The sequence below is a fragment of the Thermobia domestica genome, chromosome 13 (assembly GCF_964235325.1).
Source record: "Thermobia domestica chromosome 13, izTheDome1.hap1.1, whole genome shotgun sequence".
Taxonomy (NCBI): domain Eukaryota; kingdom Metazoa; phylum Arthropoda; class Insecta; order Zygentoma; family Lepismatidae; genus Thermobia; species Thermobia domestica.
Genome location: NC_137466.1, coordinates 88,459,600 through 88,484,150, shown reverse-complemented (window position 1 = coordinate 88,484,150; position 24,551 = coordinate 88,459,600). Strand labels below are relative to the sequence as shown.

At 34.7% G+C, this 24,551-nt stretch overlaps 1 protein-coding gene across 1 annotated transcript in view; it reads right to left on the bottom strand.

The window, feature by feature from the left end:
- Positions 1-4,008: 4,008 nt before the first annotated feature.
- Positions 4,009-24,551, bottom strand: part of LOC145668309 (uncharacterized) — a 53,468-nt gene continuing 32,925 nt past the window's right edge. The window contains exons 13-15 of the mRNA XM_081736035.1: positions 12,427-12,606; positions 9,569-9,645; positions 4,009-7,989 (exon numbers count right to left, since the gene is read on the bottom strand). Coding sequence (XP_081592161.1) covers positions 7,510-7,989; positions 9,569-9,645; positions 12,427-12,606 — 737 coding nt within the window. The 3' untranslated portion in view covers positions 4,009-7,509. The remainder of the gene's footprint in view (positions 7,990-9,568; positions 9,646-12,426; positions 12,607-24,551) is intronic.

The following is a 24,551-nucleotide window of genomic DNA, read 5'->3' as shown; positions in this document are numbered from 1 at the left end:
CGCACCTAAAACTTCACTGAAATACTGACCACATTTAGTACTACTTTCTCATATGTGTCTCAGTCAGCAACTCGATTCACCCAAACGTAAGGTTTACTTGTCAGAACCGTTGTTCAACTGCGGTGCAAGTGACGGAGGAACTCAAATAGCACCTCCCACAACCTCTGTGGACAATTATAGTCCGCTGACGTGAACATACGGAGTCAAGCTGCAAGAGCAAAAGCGCTGATAAGGGATCATTACACTTTTGGACCGCAATATCCCGGTTTTTAGTGGGTCTTGTCGCGTCATTGCCTGATATGTCACCATTTTATGGGGCCATGTACATCGTATGATCTAGACATTTCCGGTAATGACGCCATAGTCCAGGATAACAATGTGTTCATTCACACAGCTGGAGTTCTTGCGGCGTGGTTTGAGGAACATTGGGATGAAGCTGAACACCTCCCATGCTGAAGTTTTACGAACAGTAGTTGAAGCCGAATAGAAGTTATAAAGTAACAGAGACAGAAAAAGGCAGAAGCACGTCGCGTCTGCCATAAATAAAACTGGAAGAATCGACAAAGTCAGGGGAAAATGCACCTGAAGATAATTGAGGAGACATGAAGCCAGCGCAAATTTCGCCTCTCACGGAAATTAATGTAATATTGCACTTGCTACCATCCACGATCTTTGAGACTCCACTCCGCGTCCTATCAGGTGTTCTGCGAGCGAAAGATGGTTTAACGCCATATTAATCCGGCAGGTTACACTTTTTTCAGGTTTGTCTATTAAATTAATATATATATCCATTATTAGTTTCCGCAACCCAATCCAAATAAAGCAACGACATGCTGTTCACCAGAAAATCATTAGCTTGGAAACCTCTAGGAAAATAGTTACTTTATTTTGCGCCACGCAATCATGCTCGATATAGTCACGGGCTACCATTGCTTAAAACAATTTAAGGGCACATTTTCGGGACACTATAATATAAGCAGCACTTTTCAAATACCAAAGACATTGTAAGTCTGTGACAGGGTCGGCGGGAATCAACTCCCTATTGAAAATTGTTCATAATTTTTTGAATACTTAAAGCAATTTTCGTGAAACCAAAAGCATTTTATTCCTTAAAATTGTAGAATTGTTACGCATTGCTAAAATTCCACAAACACAATCATTATCAGTTTTCGTATAAGTTTGGAGATGTTTGCGACAGACTTCTGCAGATATTCCAACGGTACGTTTGCAAGAACTTAGTGGATTCGTTTCTCCAATTCGTCAAGAATTTTTGGTTTTGTGCGTTAAACTTTCTCCTTCGCTCACTCTCAGACGACGAAATCGCAGGATTCCTTGCTGGGCATTCAAGGAGCCACGACGTCCCAACCAGCGGTCCTGGAAAATGGGTGTCGAATCACGCACAGAGAGGGCGTACGAAGTGAGGCAGGGTTTCATCTTGCATAAAGATTAGGTCCTTGTAACTGGCCCATGTTGACGCAATACCGTGACATAATCTTCAAACATAGCAAGGTACCGTTCTGCATTCATTGTGTCCCGAATGACGAATGGACCCACAACTTTCGTGAATGTCATGCTGCACTAGACTGTGATCTTCAGGCGATTTTTTTTTCAACTTTCAACCTCGGATCCCATCCTGGCCGATAATAATAATAATTGTACCGGCGATAATTCCTGACAATTATGTGTTTCCGAAAAATAAACACACTGCTGAACAAGACTGCACTTACTTAATATAAAAACACATTTACACGTGTTTTTGCACGTCTGATGAGGGTCTTGGCTAGAAGATCGAAACGTCACGTGTAAATGTGTTTTTATATACAATAAGTGCAGTCTTGTTCAGCAATGTGTTTATTTTTCAGATTTTATTCGGACGACTTTGACTATGATTGTGTGTCAGTATGTGTTTCCATGGACGAAAATGCAACTCTTCTCCAAAACAGTTCGAATTGTGTGTCGGGTTAAACCACTTTCCGAAATATATGTCTTTGTGATTCACTTCGAGTGAAGATTTCCTGAAACCAGTTGTACATTTTCCTCAGTCCTAGATGTTCAGGGCGACCGCGTCTCCTAATAAATGATATAGAACCTGTGCCATTAGCTTTGCATTGCAATTCTTTATGGTACTTGCATCTACCGAGGCACGAGGTCCTTTCACACTTCACATAATCTTTGTACCACTGACTGTCATAGTTCGTACCGAGATGCAAGGTGAACTCGCTCATACAAGGTTAAACGTTATATGCCATGGTCCACCACTATTATCTGCAATAACGCAAATGAGATATATAATAAATTTTACCATTGTACGGAACAAATTATTTTTCGTTTTAGGAAAATTCGTTTAGTATTAAAAGAAGTTAAAAACAATTTTCTATAACGAGTTAATTCCGCGCACTCTGTGTATTTTATTCACGTAACTTGGAAAGCAAATATTATTTTGTTGTTCATATGCTGACATTTGGATTCATTTCTGAAACCACGGGATTTACTGGTGCTTCCATTTACAGGTTTAAAAGAGAGAAAAAAAAATATCCTGTGCAACTCTTTATTCAAAAAGTACATGTGATAACTTAAGGTATATATTGGTATATTTTAGCACAGTTTCTTATTATTTACCAAACCTAGTATAGTAAAAAATATAGCTTACACAACAATACTACTAATAAAACTTAATAGCATTCCATTTTGGTATTGACATGGAAGATTTTGTACAACTTTTTATCTCTTTTTAAGGTATATTATACGAAATATATATATTATTATCTTTTAATATTGACGATATTGCATTAACACAATACTTAACAAACCACAGGAACTTGGTTGCTTTCATCATTAAAGTTTAACAATTTCATTTAATCAAATATTGCTTTTACAGTATGCAACATACATATACATAAACTATGTACTTCTAAAAGAGTGATCTTCCCACTGAAAATGCATTTACGCCAGTAACTTTACATTAACAGGATCTTTTCCAATACTGCATTACATACTTAGAGAATATATATTTTCGAAACTTAGAATTAATACTAAGGCACATCGTAATCAATATAACTTCATGTTTATCTCTGAATAATGGGAAAATAAGTTGGAAAAAATACTTTAAATCTATCTGAAGTGATGAAATTGTTGCATTACTTTCCAACACCTACATTTATCATATAATGGACAGACTTATTATTTTGTAATTTAAGTATTGATGTGCGTTTTGGATGATAGTATTATCAATACATTAAAACTCAGAAAAATTATTGCATCCTACAAACATATTATCATCAAATGTCGCGTAACGTAACTGAAAGATGTGCTTCTACTTATCGTAGTCTTACAAACAATACAGTAACGTGATGTATTTTTTACACAGTGTAACAACGTATTGATACAGACATAAATTTTACAAATACTATTTGATTCACTAATTATTTACAAATGTTATAAACTTACTCATTAAGTATATCTAAAGAAATACTTAATACAGGTTTGGTACAAAGACAACTAAATTTTAAATTCTTGCTTTAGTCCTTTGTTTGCCTATGATGTTTTCAAATAATGGATTTTAAAATTACATTGATACTGATATTTTACAGCAATATTCTTGGTTATTTTCACGCGGAGTTCTGAAAGTCAGCGTGTTGCTTAACATGTGCAACAGAAAAATATTGTATCTTTGCTCCGCAGTGTTTGTAAGTCCATAGCCGTAGCCCACTTGATTTTTTTGGAAACATTTTCTTCTTACAAAGAATGACAATTGTGTTCGTATAGAGTTGAATTCGAGAGCGAGGTTAGGCCTATATGAGACGTCGGGAATGGAACCCGGGTCTCCTGCGCCAATAGCGTGTACACTAACCATACCACGAGGAAATTTTATATTCGTGCATATTTTAATAGGCGTAATAAAAACAGACAAAATGTTTCTTTATTAACTCGTTTACAATATGCATTGCTGCTGACATAATCAATTGTATTGATAACTTTGGAAAGTACTATTCGATGTATTGATGTAACTTAAAAAAAAAAAAAAAAAAAAAAAAAAAAAAAAAACATTATTTAGTTTTAATTTTAGAAAACTGACCAGCATGTTTTGTACATGACTAAGCACCGTATATTAACTCAAAAATGGCTTGACAAGACGCTTGTTTTTTTGGATCCGGATATAAACTCTATTACAACTATTTGTAGCTTTCTAAACCAGAATTTGTTAATACTTACTTCAAGCATCACCAGAGTTGTTTCATTCAGTTTCAGAGTTGTTGTCAACACCGAAAAACTTCGTGTCTGCGTCTGTGCACCTACCCGCAATCACATCAAAAACATGCATAACATAGGAAGAAGAAATGTTACTAACATGTGATAATATTCTTACGAATTTATTTAAATGACGATTTTGAAACCAAAGCCATCCTTAATTTCTATAAGTTAATGTATAATAAATCAGGCTTACACTCTGCGTAAATATGGGATTATTTACCCTGCCGAAAGTATATAAACTCAAATAAAAAAAAAAAACTACATTAATATGATTTAGAAGAGGATGAATTTCCAGTATAGACACATATCAATATATTACAAATATTTTCATATTATCTTTAGTTCCCCAGAAATAATAGATGAATCAGAGATTATGTTGAAGCTTTGAAATAGTTTGAGAAAAAAAGCTATTTCGAATATCTTTAGTATACTGCATAAAATAAGGAAAAACGAATTATCACATTCTTGCAAGAACTAATATACAAACTTTAGCAAATTAAACTTGCTTTAACATTTTGTCTGAAAAATGCTAGTGGAGCTGCTCTAAATTGAATCGAAATATTTATAACAGATTTTTTGTGTTTGTTTTTACTCGTATGTATCAACATCATTTACATCTATGGAAGCTTAAACTAACACATTACCGAACGCTTTTTACGCAAAACGCAATAATAAAGTTTGTAACTTTTTATCATAATGTGTAGTGCAACATATATTTTTGTATATCCTAATAATTAAACGCAAACGCCTCAGGTTTGTGCTGCATGCTAATTTCAATAACAAAGTCAGGCTAATAAATGTCGCTACCTGTGCTATTGGATGTTAAAAGTGTGCAAGCAATTTATTCTGATTTAAAACTATTAGTTTTGCATAATTCAAACGATCCAAATTCTTTTTAGGTACACAAAAATGCATTTGTGTTTTACACCAAACTACTTTAAGAAATCATTCAAAAATTCAAGCTGTAAAGGAAATTTAGTAGCAACTAGCATCCGAAAAACAGATCCACCGAAGAACGCTGCAGGACGGCAAGACGAAATTACTGGCTGGAATAATTAACACTACGCATTAAAGTAACAAGTTATAATTTTTATTATTCAGTAAACTACTTCAAACAATCTATCATTCTATATCAAGTCTTATTTACTATTCAGCTGTTATTACCAGCTAAAATCCCCATAATACAACATGATCTAAAACTCATACACCTGCACTATTTAAAAAAGTCACGTGTCTCAAGAAACTTTCCACTTAATTCAAGTCAAGTATACTTAAACTGCCCACTCATATCCACTTGACTGGGTTTGATGTACCGATATACTTATTTAATAATGTTCAAGGGAACAATTCATGTCTATTTTTCACACTTTCCAAAGACTAAACGAATAGCAATATTGTACAATTATTTTCTTTATTAACAGAATACATTCAAACATATATGCAATCCAAACCTTTGGTTTGAACCGGAAAAATATTTTATTACTTTTTTTTTGTCTGTTTCTAAATTAGGGCACCTGAAGAATAATGTATTCATTCAAATACAAGGCATAAACATTTAACAACTAAATAATGAACACTACTGTAGAAATATTTATACATTAAAATAATAATAATAAAAAAATCTATGATAGAGAAATCAACACACAAGTGAGTATAATATTTATCTTACAACTTATAGGTTTTTGTTTTAGAGACTTTTTAACTACAAGTCTTCAAAATGCAGTTCCAGCGTTAATACGCAGAACAAAGTAAATGTTCAAAACGCCATGATTCAGGATGCACCGGTAAAAATGAGCGAAACACTGTATTTACTAGTTTTATTGATAAAGTAGTTAAACCAATGAGGATGTGTTAGGAGAGTAAGCACTATTGGAAGTATTAAAAAGAGAAAAAGATTGGTTAGAACATTAAGAAGAAACTGACTTATTTGAGATGTGACAGAACATTAAAGAAAGAAAGAGAGCGCAGGAGACGCGGAATAGACTGCATTTGGTGGAATGATACTAAAAAGCATAATTTTTATGCCAAAAGGAAGGGACTAAGAAAGATCTGTACTGGACAGAAACTTTTAAATAAAATATAACTTTATGTTGGACTGACAACACTGTTAACCTTGTAGTCTCATGGGGTATACCAAACAATGTCCCCCTGCCGATATTTGCATGGTATAAAATGTCAGCGTTTTTTGTCTATTAGTTTAATGGTTACAAAGGGATATCACGATAAATGATCCACCCTATGTACGTACTTAGAAAAAAGGTAATTTACACTATACTTTAAATTACTGCTAGTTAATTATGTTGTGTTTAAATTACTTCTAGTTAACATTTTTAAAGTTCTTCGGCATTACATATTCAATATCCCTCTCCCCCAAACCATTCTGAAACATACATTGTTTTGAGGTAAATTGAACAAGTATCGACATTACATGCTAATGTTTTCCTCCAGCTATTTTGAAACACACTGTTTGAGGAAAATTTAACAAGCATATAAACGCAAAAGATTTAGATTAGAGAAAGAAAACAAAGACCTCTTTCCAGTAACACTCTTTTCACTGGTCTGCTAAAAAAAATGAAAGTATATAAACTCCGTCCAAATTAAGTATAATAGTTCAAGTACCTGTATTTTAATATCAAAATATTTTTCTTTTCACTTAATTATAATAATATAATATAAATCTGCACACATTCCTATATATGCATATCAAAATTAGATTTCAGATTAAGGCACCAGAATTTCGAAAAGATTTAATTGAAAACAAAAATTCTAAGTAAACAATAATAATAAAAAAAAGTTGTGCTATTATTTTATCCTGGAACTCATTCTTGACACGCACAACACTCTCACGAAACAAAAATTGTTCTTCATTACTTAAAACTAATGGTTGTATATTAATTTCTTTTTAACGAAATTGGCTAATTAGGGCTGTTCATAGCTTAGAGCGAGTATTTGCAAAGTGTATATTACATCGGTTTGTCTTAAGAGTTTAAAGCGTATTCGGAAGACAAAGTAGTAGGAACACTCAGTGTTCTCTTAAATTATCTAGTTAACTTTTTTAACAGTAGAAAGTTATTGCCTGTAACAAGAAAAGTTTAAGAATAATGAGTTCTCTTATTGTTACGGAACAGTCATAAAACACTCTTATGTTCCTCACGCAATAAATACAACTTATTGCTTCCTTTTACAAATATCTTCATAATTAATGTCTTTACTAAATGCTACCTCATTGTGTTAATATCCAATAACTCAAAACCCCTGTTAAGATTTGGCCAAACGTAGTACATGAAGAATTACTTCATCAACCGTCTGGTTATTCAGCAGTGTTTTTACAGCAGAATCATCAATAACTACGGTAAACAAAAGTTTAGCATTCTCACGTAACCTGTCTGTGTAACCATAATCATCTGCGCTGACAGGCTGATGACCACAACGACGAATTACAGCTTCCAATAAGCGATCCACGGGAGCGTCAGGCCAACCAAAGGCTTTCAGCGTTGCCTCATCCACAAGCAATGTGAGGAGCTCTCGAACAGAATCAGCCAAAGCACCTTCTGCCATAGCTGTTCCGCTTTCCCCTGGGGTGGCTGTTGCAGCCAATAATTGTTGTTGCAATTTTTTCTTCTCTGCTTCGGCCAAAATTTCTTCCAGCATATCCCGATGTTTACTTCTCATGTGTCGTAATAAGCAATCTTGCCGAATGAATGCACGGCCACACTCATCACACGATCGAGGAGGTTCCTGCGTAAATAAAAAGCATTACATAATATGTACATATACACATGACGTTAAAATAAAAACAAATTAAAAAATGCTCAAAAGAACGTAAAAATAAAGGTTCTTATATAGAAACCATCTGGTAAGTTTTTCTTAACCATATGGCATGACTAAGCTTACAATGCCAATGTATTTTCAGCGAAAACATATTCGAAAACCGTAATCATTCCAAGTATGAAATACGATGAATATACTAAACTCAAATAACTATGGGTAATTGATTAACATTAAATAGTACTTAAATTATGAGATGTTGGCCACATACTGTAAGAATAACACACAAACAGAATAATCGAAACAATTTGTAGAGTATTCACTACCAAACCATCATTATTCACGGTACTATTACTTGGAATTAAAGCCGGTATCACGGACGAGAGAAAATATAGGTTAGCTACTTTGCCACAGAGGGATACACGAATATCAAAAAAAGACTTTCTCAAATCTGCCCGTCTATTCTAACGTTACTTGTAAAATGTAACCAAAGATAAAGGAAATTTGGAAAACGGTTGTTATGCATTTTATTTCACTTAAATACAATATTTGCATATTTTATTATAGTGGAGCAATGCTGATTTGTTTCTTTGATTGTTGATTAGATACATGTTACGCATAACCGAGATTACGATCGTTTGTCAAACGCTATCTGTGTGCACTACTTCGAATGATGAATCATTTTATAAATATACAGGGTTGGTCTGATATTCCTATTGCAGCGTTTGATGAAATTATTCTACGTATGGAAACAAAGAAAACGGTCTTATGTGTACAAACGCCAAAAGCGACCTTTTGTCAGAATTATGAACATCAGCTATCTTGCAAAACTAAACTTTGAAGTTCTGTAGCGGAGTTTTCAGGATCTTTGAAACACAGAGCATGAAATTCTCCTAAAGAAGTAAGGAATTTTCGGGAATCGTAAGGTAGGTCGGTCCAAATGAGCATATATGAAAAGATAGATCATAAAGAAACGTGCTTAGTATAAAACATATCGGTATTTCCCACAGACGAAAGATGGTAGCGCATTACTTAACGTACTATACGTGTTGCATACCGTAAACAGTATATAATGGCATGCAAGTAGGAAACCTCTGAAAATAATTCTCCTATATGGTTGTTGCAAATCGGAAATAATGATGCAGCTCAGTAAAATAATGGTTACTTCTAATGTACACACTTGCAGAATTGGTTTGGTTGGTTGATGCAAAGTTTAGCGTCCCTTCCGAACTACGTGAGATCCCACTGGGAACTTGCAGTATTGGTGTAGCCAGAGAAAGCCCCTCCAAGCGCAGGTATTGAAAAAAGCAACGAACCTAAATACGTGAAGTAAAATTAGTTCCTTAATAAGTTTTTCTTCTTTTTATAAGAAGTGGCGACCCATGCTAAAATATGTTATGTTTTACATCTTGGCTAGTATGTTTATAAATAATAAAAAGACAACGTAAAACAGAATATTGCCAAGTGTTTCCCAAAATACAATTTCCGTTGCATTACAAGGTTCAGCTACTTTTTTTCTAAAAATGTAAATTGAATTGTGAAAACTTACCTTTGTATGAGTTAAGAGATGGATTTTTAGAGATGATTTCATGGCGAATGCCTTCTCGCATATTGGACACTTGTGAGCTGAAAGTGTCAAATGAAAATACAGTTCTAATATATATATAGTTAGAACAAAAAATTCCAACGTGAGTATGTATATATCGAAAATTAAATATAAATAAAAAAGTACTTACATGGAAAATATTTTAGCCTTCTCTCCCTATTAGAATGTGCATACCAACTAAAAAGTAATAACAAACACCACGTAAGATATTGTCCTTTTGGCTGAAATTTTGAACCTCTTCTAGCCCCTTTCGGATACGCCCTTCAATCAATACAACATGGTAAAAACCAGCTTGACATAGATAGTAATATTCCAAAATTCATTTCAAACTGTTCAATCGTTTCCCCGTGATCCGATTGCAAATAAAGGGCAACACTGCTTTCAATGTAAAGAAAGAAATTGTAGAAAATATCCCCCTTGAAACAAATACGCTGGGACACGTATCCCCTTACTTTTAATGAGCTTATATACCGAGTTTCATCTTTCTAACCTGACGAGGTCGTGACATATTGCAATTTTTTACATCAATTTTGAAACCCCAGTATTCCCCTTAGTATGTGCCCTTTGTTCAGCCGTTTCCTTATGATGCAATCACAAACAACAAGCATCACTATATATACTGTACATTGTGTGTTACGTCACTCATCCAGACTTATGGATGAGTCAATAATAAGTATGATTTCACTTTATAATAAATAGGTATGTTCATAAATACTGATTGGTTCTCCTGTAGTCCAGAGTGTAACAATGTACATTGGTTATTAAAAATTTCAACCAGAAGTCCAGGAACTGATTACGAAGAACATTACAAGAAATAATTGACCAACAATGGATTGTTTTGGCACATATTATCGACTTCCACAGTACTATAAAGCAACATGAGTGACAGGCCTAACAACTACAGCTTACTTCTCCTTAAATAAATTACTCAAATTTTTATATAACCTATCACAAAAATACTACTTTGATATTATCAGAAAGGAAATTATCTGTACTAAGTTAAAACTGGGAAGGTTAACGCATTATCACAATTACGAGAGGCTACGACGAAATCTTTAATTCCATCATGTTTATCTACTTCCACACACACCAAAACAAATATCGAGTTAGGAGCCAGAAATTTAATAAGTTTTGTTTTAAATAAACAATAATATACAATTATAATGCAGATATTCATAGTTCTTGAAAACAAGATTCTCCTCACACCTATGATGCAACAATCATAGCATATTTTGTGTATATATATTCTTTCCTTTTTTCTTCTATGATTAAAATTGATTTCAACAATTGCAGAACGGAAATTCAGAAAATCAGAAGTTACAAGGATCTCCAATACTTTTAGAACTTAAGAAATATTCTGAAAACAGTATTACAGGTAATCGATACAAATTTTGTTTAGAAAACAATTAACATAAACATGTAATAAGAACAAACAAACAAAAAATCAGTAAACTGCAAACGATAAAACAAAATGAACAGTTGTAACGGTGGTACGTTACAAATTATATAAACAGGGTTCCCACAGATTTTGTAAACTGTTTTCCCTGACTTTCCCTGATTTTTTCCCGACAAAACTTTGTTTAATTTTTCCACTTTTTCGTAATCCCGTTAGTTAAGTTAGATACCTAAACTAAAGATAGGGCACTAACTTCTTATAAAATGGTCGGTCTAGAAAACATGCGTGTTCAAATCCATATATATATTTTTTAATTGGTTTACGCGATACGGAATAATATGTGAACATACACAAGGTATTACAACTGTCAGTTATTGAGGAATTTCACAGTCCAACTCCAAGGACTATTATTAGATGCTGACAAAATTTAAATAGAATCTGAGAGAAAGTACACTCTTTTAAACTGAGTTGAGTTGATTTTAGTTTAGCGTCCCTTTCAGCAGCGAGGCTATATGAGACGTGGACCTACTGATTAACGTGGAATCCGAACCACATGAGCTCCGCCGGGAATCGAACCCGGGTCTCCCACGCTCTTTTAAACTGAAAAACAATAACCAAAATTAGTACATCTTGAACTGGAGTTATACGTGAGCATGGACACAATGAATTCAGTTAATTACGATATTAACACTATCAACCGTTGAGGAGTTTCATGTCTAGCTCCAATGACGATCATCAGATCCTGGATATATATATATATATATATATATATATATATATATATATATATATATATATATATATATATATATGGGTCAAATTGAGAACCTCGTATCGTCTCTCTCTGGTTAAAAAGATGTATGTATCTCAGTGTTCTGAAGATCAAAGATGTCACACACTGTCCACATTAAGGGATTCAAGATGCTGTACCTCAACTGATTTCAGAGTTAAGAACCTAACCACAAATTATGGCACAACAGACCTTGATATAACTTAATGCGTCATATTATCCTATATTGTTGAATTGTATGATCTCTAAATCCCAAATGACATTATTTTAAAGTTACCTTCGTTATCGAGAACGACTACTTTGGTTTCTCAGTCATTAAAGAACTTTTCAATAATTTCCCTGCTTTTCCCTGACAAAAATCAAATTCGCTGACTCCTTGATTTTCCAGTTCTGTGGGAATCCTGATCAAATACAACAATCAAAAGTGTTAAATACAATAAAGTGATTGTATGATGGGAATTCGAACCCCGAGCTCTCTCTCTCTATATATATATATATTGAGAGTCCAGCTCTCTGTGCTTCTGATGCTTTATAACTAAAGCATAGGTAATGATCAGTGAGCCACACTCCTAAATGATTAAGATCAAAAGAGGCCAACATCAAGTATTCATTTACCTTTGACTCCTGAATGAAGGATCGAATGTCTGGCAAGGTCTTCTTTCCGAACGAATGTTTTTGTACATCTTTCGCATTCATATGGTTTTGCTCCCTCATGAACATACTTCACATGCATATGAAGCCTCGCTCGACGATTGAACGCCTTTCCGCAGTATTCACATGTAAAGCCATTTTCACCTAGAAAAACAATTTTGCAACATACAGATATTTATATCCTAACAGTAAATAAGCAAATTAGAGCTTACACATAGGAAATTGCAACGATAACGTTTGTATAAAACCAGCTTAAGGGCAGAAGTGCTTTTAAATATCGCACTAACTATAAGAAAAAGAAAGTTACTTGAAATGTACTGATGAATATCGATTTGTATGTTGATAATTCCAAGATTGTATGTTGAGTTCTGTACTTACTGGTTGTTATGGCAACGAATGGTATCTAGGTACTTGTTTATTTATGTTAGCGACGATATAAGATTTAGAACGACAGGCTACAAGGATATATGTAAGTTTGCTGTGATATTTAATGCAAATATTGATAATATATTGAATATTTAAGATATACTAGCAACTGTGTAATTATTTATATTGTAAATAGTGCATGTTAATTATTGCAAAAAGTAGAAATAATGAACTGTGTGGGAAAATATATATATGGTTATAAAACCCATTTGAATATGACTGTACATCAAATGATTACATGTTTTAGATACATACAAAAACTTGTCAAGATACAATGTTTTTCAATCGTAACTTCATGTTACAGTCTACAAGCTTTAGATATGTAAGTGGTTCATAGTGTATTAAGTTCACGGTATCTACATAATTTACACAAAAAATGTGCGTGAAAAAGGCATAATATACCCTTCCAATAACAATTCACTTTCGGCAGCATTTCATTAACACAAAACGATACTTCGGCACCCTTAAGCTACGCTTTCTGCTTACAACTACACAGGTGAAGCAACGCTGCTAAATAGGTTGGATATGAACAGCACAACCTTCTGTAGTTTCCAACATTAAAGAATCATGAACTAGTTTGTCATAGTATAATTCATGTGGTTGTAATTAATCTGCGGGTGCCTTTACATCGAAACTTTTGCTTATATCTTTCTACAAATATCCTTCCATGTTCCTTATAGGTTACATTTATATATATATATATATGCTGTATGCATCTATTATACTGTTTCGGCAATCCCTGTCCCCTTCCTCGGTAGCTCTGGGAACCCAACGCGAAACTTGTCACTTCTCAGTGTCATCTTGCACTTTTTTTTTTTTTTTTTTTTGCGTATTTCCAATAAAATAAAAAGTTAAAACACTATCTGATGTAAATCCTCGAACAACTCTTCTTATGTAAGATTTTCTTCTTGCTACTGCAAAACATAACAAAAAAATAAATAAATAAAAAATAAAAAAAATAAAAATTGTGATAACTAGTTTTGTAGATTGTGCTGACCAGTGAACAGTTGCTTTTAGATCCTCTTATATAGATCTACATAACTGAAGATATAGAATTCTTGCACAAATTCAAATCACAGAGTGAAAAGTACTCTTAAGAATCATACTAAATACGTAGAAATTGTGTCTCTGAACACAGATAACGGTGATCCAAAACAGAACATGGATATAATAATCATAAATTATCAAGAGTAATTTATTACAACGATTACAAGATTTCATAATTCATATTACACCGTAGCTCTCGCAACAGTATATTTTTATCTCGTTGACGAAGAGAAAAACAGCAGAAATGTGAAACAGAGTATTCACTATATGTTTACATCTGAAACAGTGTTCATCACTGAGTTTAAAACTAGCCCTTTCCATTGATTACTTAAAATTTTCAAACATTTAAAGAAACCACTCAACATCAAATCACGAAAATATGTGAGTCCTTAAGGTATAAAAGATTGCCGTAGTTAAGTACTTCAGAGTTATTTTATTATTTTTTAAAAATTAATTCATACAGCGTTTTATTGATGTTATTGGCGCGTAAGACTTCCCTCACATTAAGGCACATAAATTTCAACGATCGGCATTTACATTTCAACGAATTTTATGAAACTTAGTAACTGAATGCATATTTTATACCTATATTAACTAAAGTAACTGAATGCATATTTTATACCTATATTAACTAAGTTCAGTATCAATAATCAAAACATATACGTTACATTGTTGAGAATATTTCTTGGTATAATTCAACGGTTACCATAGAAATGTGTTTAAATAAATTTGGTGATGTTATGATGATGTTAAAAGGATAAATTTACATTTAGGACACTGAGGTAAAAATCTGTTATGTTTAAATGAAATTTGGGTGATGTGTGATAAAATCGTGAATTAACTCGTTTTCGGCGCAATTTACAATGGAAAGTAAGTATAAAATTGTATGATATTAGTCTTTATATTTATAACCCTGAGTACATTGCGATTACACAGATGCTGATTCATTTATATTGAGTCGAATTTGAATGTGTCACTTACTTAGTAAATGCCACGTTTCCGCCATTGGTTGTGTTCGATCTGCAAGCCACCTCTATTGACTATTGCCTGCTGTCGCAGTTTCCATTGCAGAGGATTGTGTTGCACCTTGCCACCATGGGTATTGCATCCTACTCCTCTTTACAGGCTTTCCACAGGCCGGAGATGGTGCGGACTCGACGATGGGAGAGGCGCTGCTTGAGAAGTCGAAAGCAGAATGGTCCATTGGGCTGGCATCTGGACTCTTGACAGGGACGTTACGGAACGAAAATGCCGAAATTCCAGTTTCCTCTTCCATACAGCGATATTTTCGCCGTGTGGCTGAATGCCTTGTCTTGGTGCAGTTCAACCTGGTTCACTTATTATCTGTACAATGCTGAGATTTCATGCTGGTACATTTCTGTTATGAATCTGGTAGTATGCAGTATTGATTTTGACGTTTCGCTTTACCTTTCGGAGACTCAAATTGCGACCTAAAAGGTTGCCTTTTATTTATAGCTTTGAAGGCCATTAACTTAAAGTCGGCCATACTCAAGAACCCTGTTGTGAAAGTTTGCGAAGTGGCGGGAAAACGTGCTTCTGCCTTTGCCATCAACAGGTCTATGTATAATGGCACAACTTTACCGCAGTCTGTGAGACAAATCCACACCTCACAAAGAATAACAACAAACTTCCACCGATCACCTGCAAGAAGACGTTCATACAACCATCTGCAGTTCCTTTCTTGCTCTGCCACGTGGCACGGTATCACGACGTGCACACTGCTCTTGCGAACGATCGTAAGGTGTACATTCATGTGAATGGTGCAGCTGATTGTGTGATGTTTACTCCATAGGATGGTAATCCAAGCAGAGCAAACATCACAATTGTCGCCTACGATGTGCAGCATTTGCTGATCATAGCACACTGTGTGGGAAATTTTCGGAGGTCACCATATGCTAATTCACGTACAATAGCGGGAGGTACTCTTCATCGGACGCCGGTTTCTAGCTAGTCGCGTAGATCTGGTAGACACAGGTCTCTGTGCTGCATATTTCCGTATAATACGGTTCATTGTGCTACTTTTACACAAAAACTACATATTTTATACATTTCTACGTTGCCTGACGCCGTGAACTTAGTGTTGGAAAGGGTCACAATGAACCTACTCCCATAATCTGTTCAGTTTCGACTGCAGGACTACGCTTGACTACAATACTCTACTTAGCGACTAACGATAATGTTGCTTGGCTCGTGGCAATTTCACGGCAATTTGTTGTGCATGCGTGGTACAGTTTTACATTCATTTTGGCTCAATATAAATAATCAATCTCTACAATTGAATTAACTGAATCTATGTGATACACTGTTAACCAAATCATTTAATACAATTTCGTAACTGAAGTGAAGTTAGGTCTCAAACCTTATACATTCGAATTAAAATACTATGAAAATGTTATGCTGCTGTGTGGTGTGCTTAAGAAGCTGCTAAGATTACCTTTGGCAATTTGTTAGGACGCGAACTTCCCTGATTCGAAACCTTAACAAATTGTCAAAACACGAAATTCTGATAAACAGTTGATGTTGAAAGTTGACAATAACAAATAGACAACAACTGGCAATGAATAACAAGATAGTGTTTCATTGTGATGCATTTAAAACGATTTCAGGTAAGTAACACTTAAAGTATATTGAATTTTATATGCGCAAATTAAAAAAGCAATGATTCCACCCCCTCTTATTTTAACGAAAAAAAGGGGATAATAGTGGTCCGATGTCGATTATCCATAAGTTCCGACACTGAGTTTGTAATGGCTAATATCCATAATTGCATTGCGAAAGGAAGACAAATAATACAGTAATGTACTTTGAATTAAGCACACTATCCAATTTGATAGTGTAAAATACGAACACACTATAAATATAACAATTTTTACTCAACATTTAAAATTTTTAGTTTTAAATTTGAGCTTTTAAACTGAAGTGGCTGCTCCAGATTTTGTTCGTTGTTTCCGATATCCATTCAATTAAGATTTGTAAAACCGACGGAAAAGTGTATTTTGATATAGTTTACTCAAAAATAATTTTGAGCCCTCATTCGAGTTAGAGAGGTAACATTTCGTCATGACTAAGATTAGGGTTTTTATTACGCTCTATTTCTTTTAAATTCAAAAGGGTATTCTAAAAGTACCCAATGTGCTAAATGTTGCCTCCAAATGAGATTTCTGCGCTTTCGGTATCAGCCCATCATATATGAGAAATGACGTCCCTCGGCGATCACACTACTTGGGGAAGAAGAAAGGAATGGGACAGGAAGAAAACACCCTGTGAAAATTGTTAGGTACCATCCCGGCATTTACTTGGATTTAATGAGAACTTCATTCCCGATGGTTGGCCTGCAAAAACATTTTACACATTTTCGACCTTGTGTCCTCCCCGGGAATCGAATCCGGAACTGCTCGTACTAAAGGCGAGTGTTAGCGATTACGCTACGAGGGAGTTAGATCATATCCCATTTTTTTTTTGGGGGGGGGGGACTTTTACCCCTTTATCCCCTTAATCTGCCTCTAATTCCTTTTCTCTGCTATTTCTTAAAATTTTATTCCAATGATTTGCATTAGAAATCGAATTTTATTTTAGTTAATTTATTTTGTGTTATTCTGTGTGTGCAACACAATAATAGACGCTAGAAACCTCTTATGCAGGATACTGTTATTTTCAGTTTCAATTTGTTTATATTACCTATCATTATTCTTGGTTCAAAACGATTCTCTCTCTCTCTCTCTTTTTTCCAAAATTTTACTCTGGTCTGTAGTCATTCACTGTTAGTGTTTATCGGGGTACGGTAGCTCAGTGGTAGAGCGCTTACCTCTGGTGTTTGGGGTTCCTAATTCGATTCCCGGGCAAGTAAGATTATGGTGGACAACAGTGTCCATGGGTTTTCTCGGGCGCTCCCGTTTCCTCCCACATTATCATTCCAATACTTCTTCCATCATCATTCAGTTGCCTTAATCATCCGTCTCCCGTAGTCTGAAGGGCACCTTGGAAGTGTTTAATGTTGTCAAGTACATATATTTCTGTGGTGAAAACTAATATAGATGTGAAGTCTACTCATTATATAGATATATATGATATAGGGATTACGTAGTTTCTGTTGTTTTCTATTAGATAAAAGAGTAATTGCTAAATAGATTACGGAGTTAGCACCTTTTCCCCCCTTTTTTTTTTTTTCCTATGAAAATTATCCTCTAAAGATCCTACCCTTGGTCATAACAGTTTTTTCTTCAGTTACATTATCACTTGTGAAACTGAATTAACTTCAACGCGTAAGTACAGAAACAATTATAAATATTTATTCACACTACAACATCATAATTAATAATAATCTTGAAAATTTGTTAATGCTTTTTTGTTTCCGAGTTAGTTTTCTTATTTAATATTTTAATTCTAAAAGTATTCGAGAATAAAAATGTGAAAAATTAAATCATCATAGGGATACGATGAAAAATAACTATCTTCCTACAGTATGTATGTTTTGGATTAATCGTCTTATTCAATTCACTGATTTTTTTTTTTTTCCTTTCTTTCTTCAAAATTTTCAAGGTTAGTATTAACTGTTATCGCCTCTTTCAGGTTTAGACGTTATTACAATTATCTTACCTGTATGATGAAATATATGAGCCCTAAGTTGAGAGGCTTGAATGAAACTTTTTCCACAATACTGACAAACATGAGGCTTTACTCCTGTGTGCGTCTTCACATGCCTATTTAAGGTTTCTTTGGCAGCAAATTTAGAGAAACACTGAAAACAAATCATACATATTACAATATTTTTACTTAATACGGAAAGGAATTCAGTTCAATATAATTTCCTACCCATGAAAGGAAAAATAAACTTTAAATAAACCCTACAAAGCTACTAGATCCTTTTCAATAGTCGTTCAGGTGAACTTAGCTTTGAAAGAGCAATGCGCTCACTAAGCTCTTATAATTTCCGTCTCTACTGGAGGTTGATTACAAAGTTGTTCGCAGTAAAAGGATTTACGAACTTACTTCTCAAACTGGGCAAATTATCTCCACTAATTTTCACAGCACACTGGGCTCCTTGGGCTGGTTATAAAGAAAAGGAAAGATAAAATTACCAGGTAGAAACACGAAGATATCGCTTAGACGGAAAAAATAAATTCTCTGTCTTACACGGTGAAGGAGAAAAATGTATCTGAATTTGTAGGTCTAGGCAGCGTTTTTGTTTTTTCCTATTGATTTTATCTTTCCTGTTATCCCTAATAATAATAATAATAATATAAAACGATGGGTCTTTAAACTTAGTGAAGACAATTTGGTCAATTTGAGTGGTACGTTCGTAACTTTTTCTTTTTAGCATTCAATATTCTTTACTTTTATGCATTACCAAGAAATAGCAGCAGCCCATTTTGATCACATACATATAATGAATTACTTTATTTAAAAAAAAAAAAAAAAAAATCGCTAAAACACTTCATCAGATAGGGGAGTAAAACACTGAAAGAAAAAGAAAAATTGAACAGAGAAACCAAACAAGTACTATCACCACTACCCATGCAACAGTAATAGTCAGTGCACAAATGTATAGCGTTGCTAACCTATATAATATATAGACTGCGTATTGATGTCCGTGGTGTTTACATTATTTTGATAACTATCCTTAACTGCATATTTGAATATGCACGTCAGATGCAACTTTAGTTTATACTTCAGGTACACTTTCAGAGGCCGTTATTGATAAATACTTCTGGAAATACTGCAATTTACTGCTGAATGCACTCCTTTCACACTAACTAAAAATGAACGTTGCTGTCACCTACCTCTTTACACTCGTAAGGTCTTTCTCCAGTATGCATTCGACGATGCTTCTTCACGGCACCACTAGAAGGAAAACCCTTCTGACAAAATTCACAGATAAAGGGGCGTTCTCCTAAAAAATAAAAATGAAATGAAAAAGCATTTATTAAATAAACAGTCACGATACATACTTTTTAATGAAATACTACTCAAACTCTACTTAAGCACCTGTATTATTAATTTATTCGTATACGTTTCGATGACTGCTTGCCATCATCATCAGTGCGTGCTAATTAAGGAATATTTACATTGATTCATGGATCCACAATAATGATAAAACTTTCAGTCCTCATTGTTTATTGCTAGGAAACTTTTCTTTGAATTTCTCAATATTTGGAAAATCTTAAAAAATGGACTGAAGATTGGTAAACACTCTTACAAAAAGCCAGTAATCAGGAGAAAAAAACTAATCCTTCCACAGATACAGGGTGTCCGAGAAGTCCTTCCCTGATTACAGAAATTGATAACTCAGGCTAGAAATAAGATAGAAATATGAAACTGATGTTGAATTGTTTACAAACTATAAAAGTTTTTGTCTGTGTTAGGTTTGTTCTGTTTTACCAAGTCTCAATTTTTTTTGTTTTAGGTTTGTAGTACGTAAGTAAGAAGCCCAAGAAGCCATGCCAACCAAATCAGGAGAAGGCACAGTGTGTCCTGTGGTACCATGAGACACGATCACCAACCATGGTGCAGAGACAGTTCCAGACAACATTTGGGAGGACTCCACCTGATGTCAAGAGCATTAAAGCCTGGTATGAGAAGTTCAAGAACACAGGGTCGGTTGCTGACCTTCCGAGGTCTGGTCGACCAAGAACCTCAGCAGACACGGTGGAGGCTGTGCGGCAGTCTTTTCTGAGAAGTCCTAAGAAATCGGTGCGCAGGGCCTCACGTGAATTACAGATGCCAAAAAGCTCTATCCATGACATTTTACACAAACGTTTATTGTTTCGTGCTTACAAAGTGGAACTCGTTCAGGCCTTGTTGCCCGACGACGGTACACGTCGATATGACTTTGCGGTCGAAATGCTATCACGTATTGAGGACGATAATGGTTATCTCAGACGAATTGCCTTTTCCGATGAAGCGACATTCTTTGTCAGTGGAGTAGTGAATCGCCATAATGTACGCATTTGGGGTTCAGAACCCCCCAGGGAGGTCAGGGAGTTCACCAGAGGCAGTTCAAAGGTGAATGTTTGGTGCGCGTTATTGCACGATCGAATTATCGGGCCATTCTTCTTCGCTGAGGATACCATCACATCTGCAGTGTACCTGGATATGTTGCAGCTGTATGCTGTTCCTCAGCTGCTTCAGTATCGCCCCGATGTCGTTTTTCAGCAAGACGGTGCACCACCTCATTGGGGTTTGGACGTCCGTGCCTATCTCGATAGGACATTTCCTGGGCGATGGATTGGTCGTGATGAACCAACAGCTTGGCCTCCACGCTCTCCTGACATAACCCCATTAGACTTCTTTTTATGGGGTTATGTCAAGGATGAGGTCTACCGAACACGTGTACCAGATCTTGAAACCCTGCAGCAACGAATAACCACAGTCGTTGCATCGATCCCTCCACTGATGTTGGCTAATGTGTGGATGGAAACTGAATATCGCCTAGATGTGCTACCAAGGGTGCTCATGTGGAAGTGTACTGATGTGACCAAAACTTTTATAGTTTGTAAACAATTCAACACCAGTTTCATATTTCTATCTTATTTCTAGCCTGAGTTATCAATTTCTGTAATCAGGGAAGGACTTCTCGGACACCCTGTATAAAGTTTGGAGCAATAACTTCGATTTTAAGGCAACGTATATCGATCCTGGACCAAGGAAGTCGATTCGACAAATTAAGTTCTATCTAAATAACTAAATTTCATTATCTGATAAAATTTCTTAAGAAATTAAGCAATGTGTTTTTACCTCATTTCCGGATTTGTATTATCCCTTTAAGTATCAGAAGTATTAGGTTCAAGGTTAACAATTATTGGAAGTTATTAGAAATACCTCAACATTACTATCATGATTGCAACTATGTACTATGTATTTAGTGCAGAAAATTTATGAAAGAAAGCATTAAAATTAACAAACCTGTATGTGTGCGGATATGAACCTGCAATAGTGAAGTTCCGTGGAATTCTTTACCACAAAATTCACAAGAAAATTTCTTCTTTTTCTTCACCTGGCCTGCATGTGCTCTCAGATGTTCTCTTAAATTGTCCTTGCGACTGAACATTCGTCCACACACCTAGTAATAAGGAAATAAAGAAAATTCTAATAATATCAGTCAGAAAAACAATAAATCTAGATATTAATTGTATAGCAATTATAGGAATCAACAGGTATTTTGCTTACAGTATAGATGTGAATTTAGTAAATATTGTAGAAATTAAAAAGGCTTGATTAGATTGGGAAATCCATTAACTACTAAGGCAGTCTGCTCCCTAACCAATCACGTATTTCCATCGTGTATCCAGCAAACTCGATGAGAGGAAATAGGTAGTTGTGTGAAAAAGCGGACAAGGCATAGTAGTTTTTAGTATACTGTGATGGTATTTCGGATGCCCGGGTTCGATTTTTCACTGTTTGAATTTTCATTAATTCTATCTCCTGATAAAGTATGAAGTCGACACAAACGAGTGACCAAACCAAACAAAGCAAGTTTAATTTACGTCCTGAAGAAAGTGTAATTATATTTTATAAGATACCCCAAACTGAGTTTCTTACATATTATGATCAATATATTTAAGACAAATATAGTTTACAAGAAATATATTATTTTAATCGCAACTTACCTGACATGGGTGGGCTGGTTTAGGAGTACCGTCACAACCTGTCTGGATAATATGACGTTCCAAGTGATACTTTCGGCTGAACAATCTCCGACATCGTGTGCACGAATAAGGTTTCAAACCTACAATGTATTATTATGTTACACACTGAAAACTAAGACCTATATTTCTGCTTTGAAATACAATTCAAATAACTAATAAAATAGTAATAAAAAATCTATAAATATAATAATAATAATAATAATAATAAAAACAAGTATCGGCTATATCTTGTAGTATATTCCGGTGTATTAATACTTTCAATCATAAGGCCGGGCAGGACATGGGGTAAATTATTAATGCAAACAGACGAAGCCCGAACCTAGTTTGGTAATATTCTAGCAATTACACCCAATAATATTAATAATTGTTCTATTCATCTTAAAATAGAATCAACAATAGTTCGCATGCCTACACTTTCCTTATTCATGTAGGATATGCATGCCTACACTCTACTACCTTATGCATTTTTAAAAAATACACTAAATTTATGGGAGCTTGAACTGCTTCCGTGATACGAAGCCTGCTAGAAAAGTCCTTGTGATCAACACAAAAAAAGACACGTGAAATTTTGGAAATGGTTTTAGTTTTTTTATTCTAATAGTATTAATCAGTAATCGATCGATCCACTTTCGCATATGCACAAACCAGTTTGAAAACATTTTCTCCACTCTGGGGCTGCTATCTCAGAAACCTCTGTTTGGAATGCGTCAACAACTGCTTCAGACGACACAAATTGCTCACTATGCTTCTTATTTTTCATGTGTGGGAACAAAAAGAAGTCATTAGGTGAGTTCGGAGAGTCGACATGTTTACTGGACAAAAAATTAAGTTTAGTGTGATGAATAGAAACTGACGTTTTCGTGGTGAAGAATGATGCGACAATTTGGGTTTGCTTTATGCAACTCTGACAAACAAATTTATAACACTCAAGTTATTTAGGGCTCCTCGATCTTTTAAAATGATAGTGCCGCATGTTCGGTATAACCGAAAAAACAAGCAATTATTTGCTTGGCAGCACTTCTGGAACCACCAACTTTTGTTGGTTTCGGCTCACTTTGAAACACTCAAACAGTGAACTGCTGTTTAATTGCAGGTTCGTATGAATAAATTCAAGTTTCGTCCCCTGTAACGATGTAGTACACCAAATCTGACTGACCTCGGTTTAATTTTTTGAGCATTTCTTTACACCGCTTGACAAGAGGCTGTTTTTGAGCTTCGGTCAAGTTGTGTGGAATCCAACGACTTGAAAGTTTCCATATGTTTAGGCGACTATGTAACATAGTATGTATTTTCTTCTTGTCAATGTGTAAGGATGCCTGAATCTCCATGTGAGTAATCCTGAACACCCACCTGCACAACGAGAATGGACAGAAGAATGGTACTGCACGATTGATGGATGGATTAAATAGTCGAGCGAGGAAGTCACAGTAAGCTAGATCGGGTTGAGCATGAAATGAACATTCGGAAAGCCTGGTTTGTTTCATTTACGTAACATTTCGTAAAGTATCATCCCATTGTTGCCGATATAGATAACTTCTGTAACTTAATTTGCATTCTGCATAAAATATCCTTCAAACCGATGTATATTTCATTGTATGTTTATGCTTACTTACGTAGAAACTTTTTATTATTATGCATTGCACTTACGTAGAAACTATAATATATACACACACTTCGTGTAAATTTCATACACTTTTACATTTCTGAATATAATAGGTTGTAACTACCTCAAAACGAATGTTATTTCTTGTCCACCTATCTAATAACAAATATGTCAAATGAGGGAATGGAAAAGAAAAAAATCTCAACATCAAATTAAATAACCTAAATAAAACAAATTATTAACGCAGGCACTATTAAATAAAGCTAAATTAACATAGGAAATGTTAATATAAGAAATGCAATTTTTAAATTTACAATTGAGTAAATCAATATACCTGTGTGAGTATA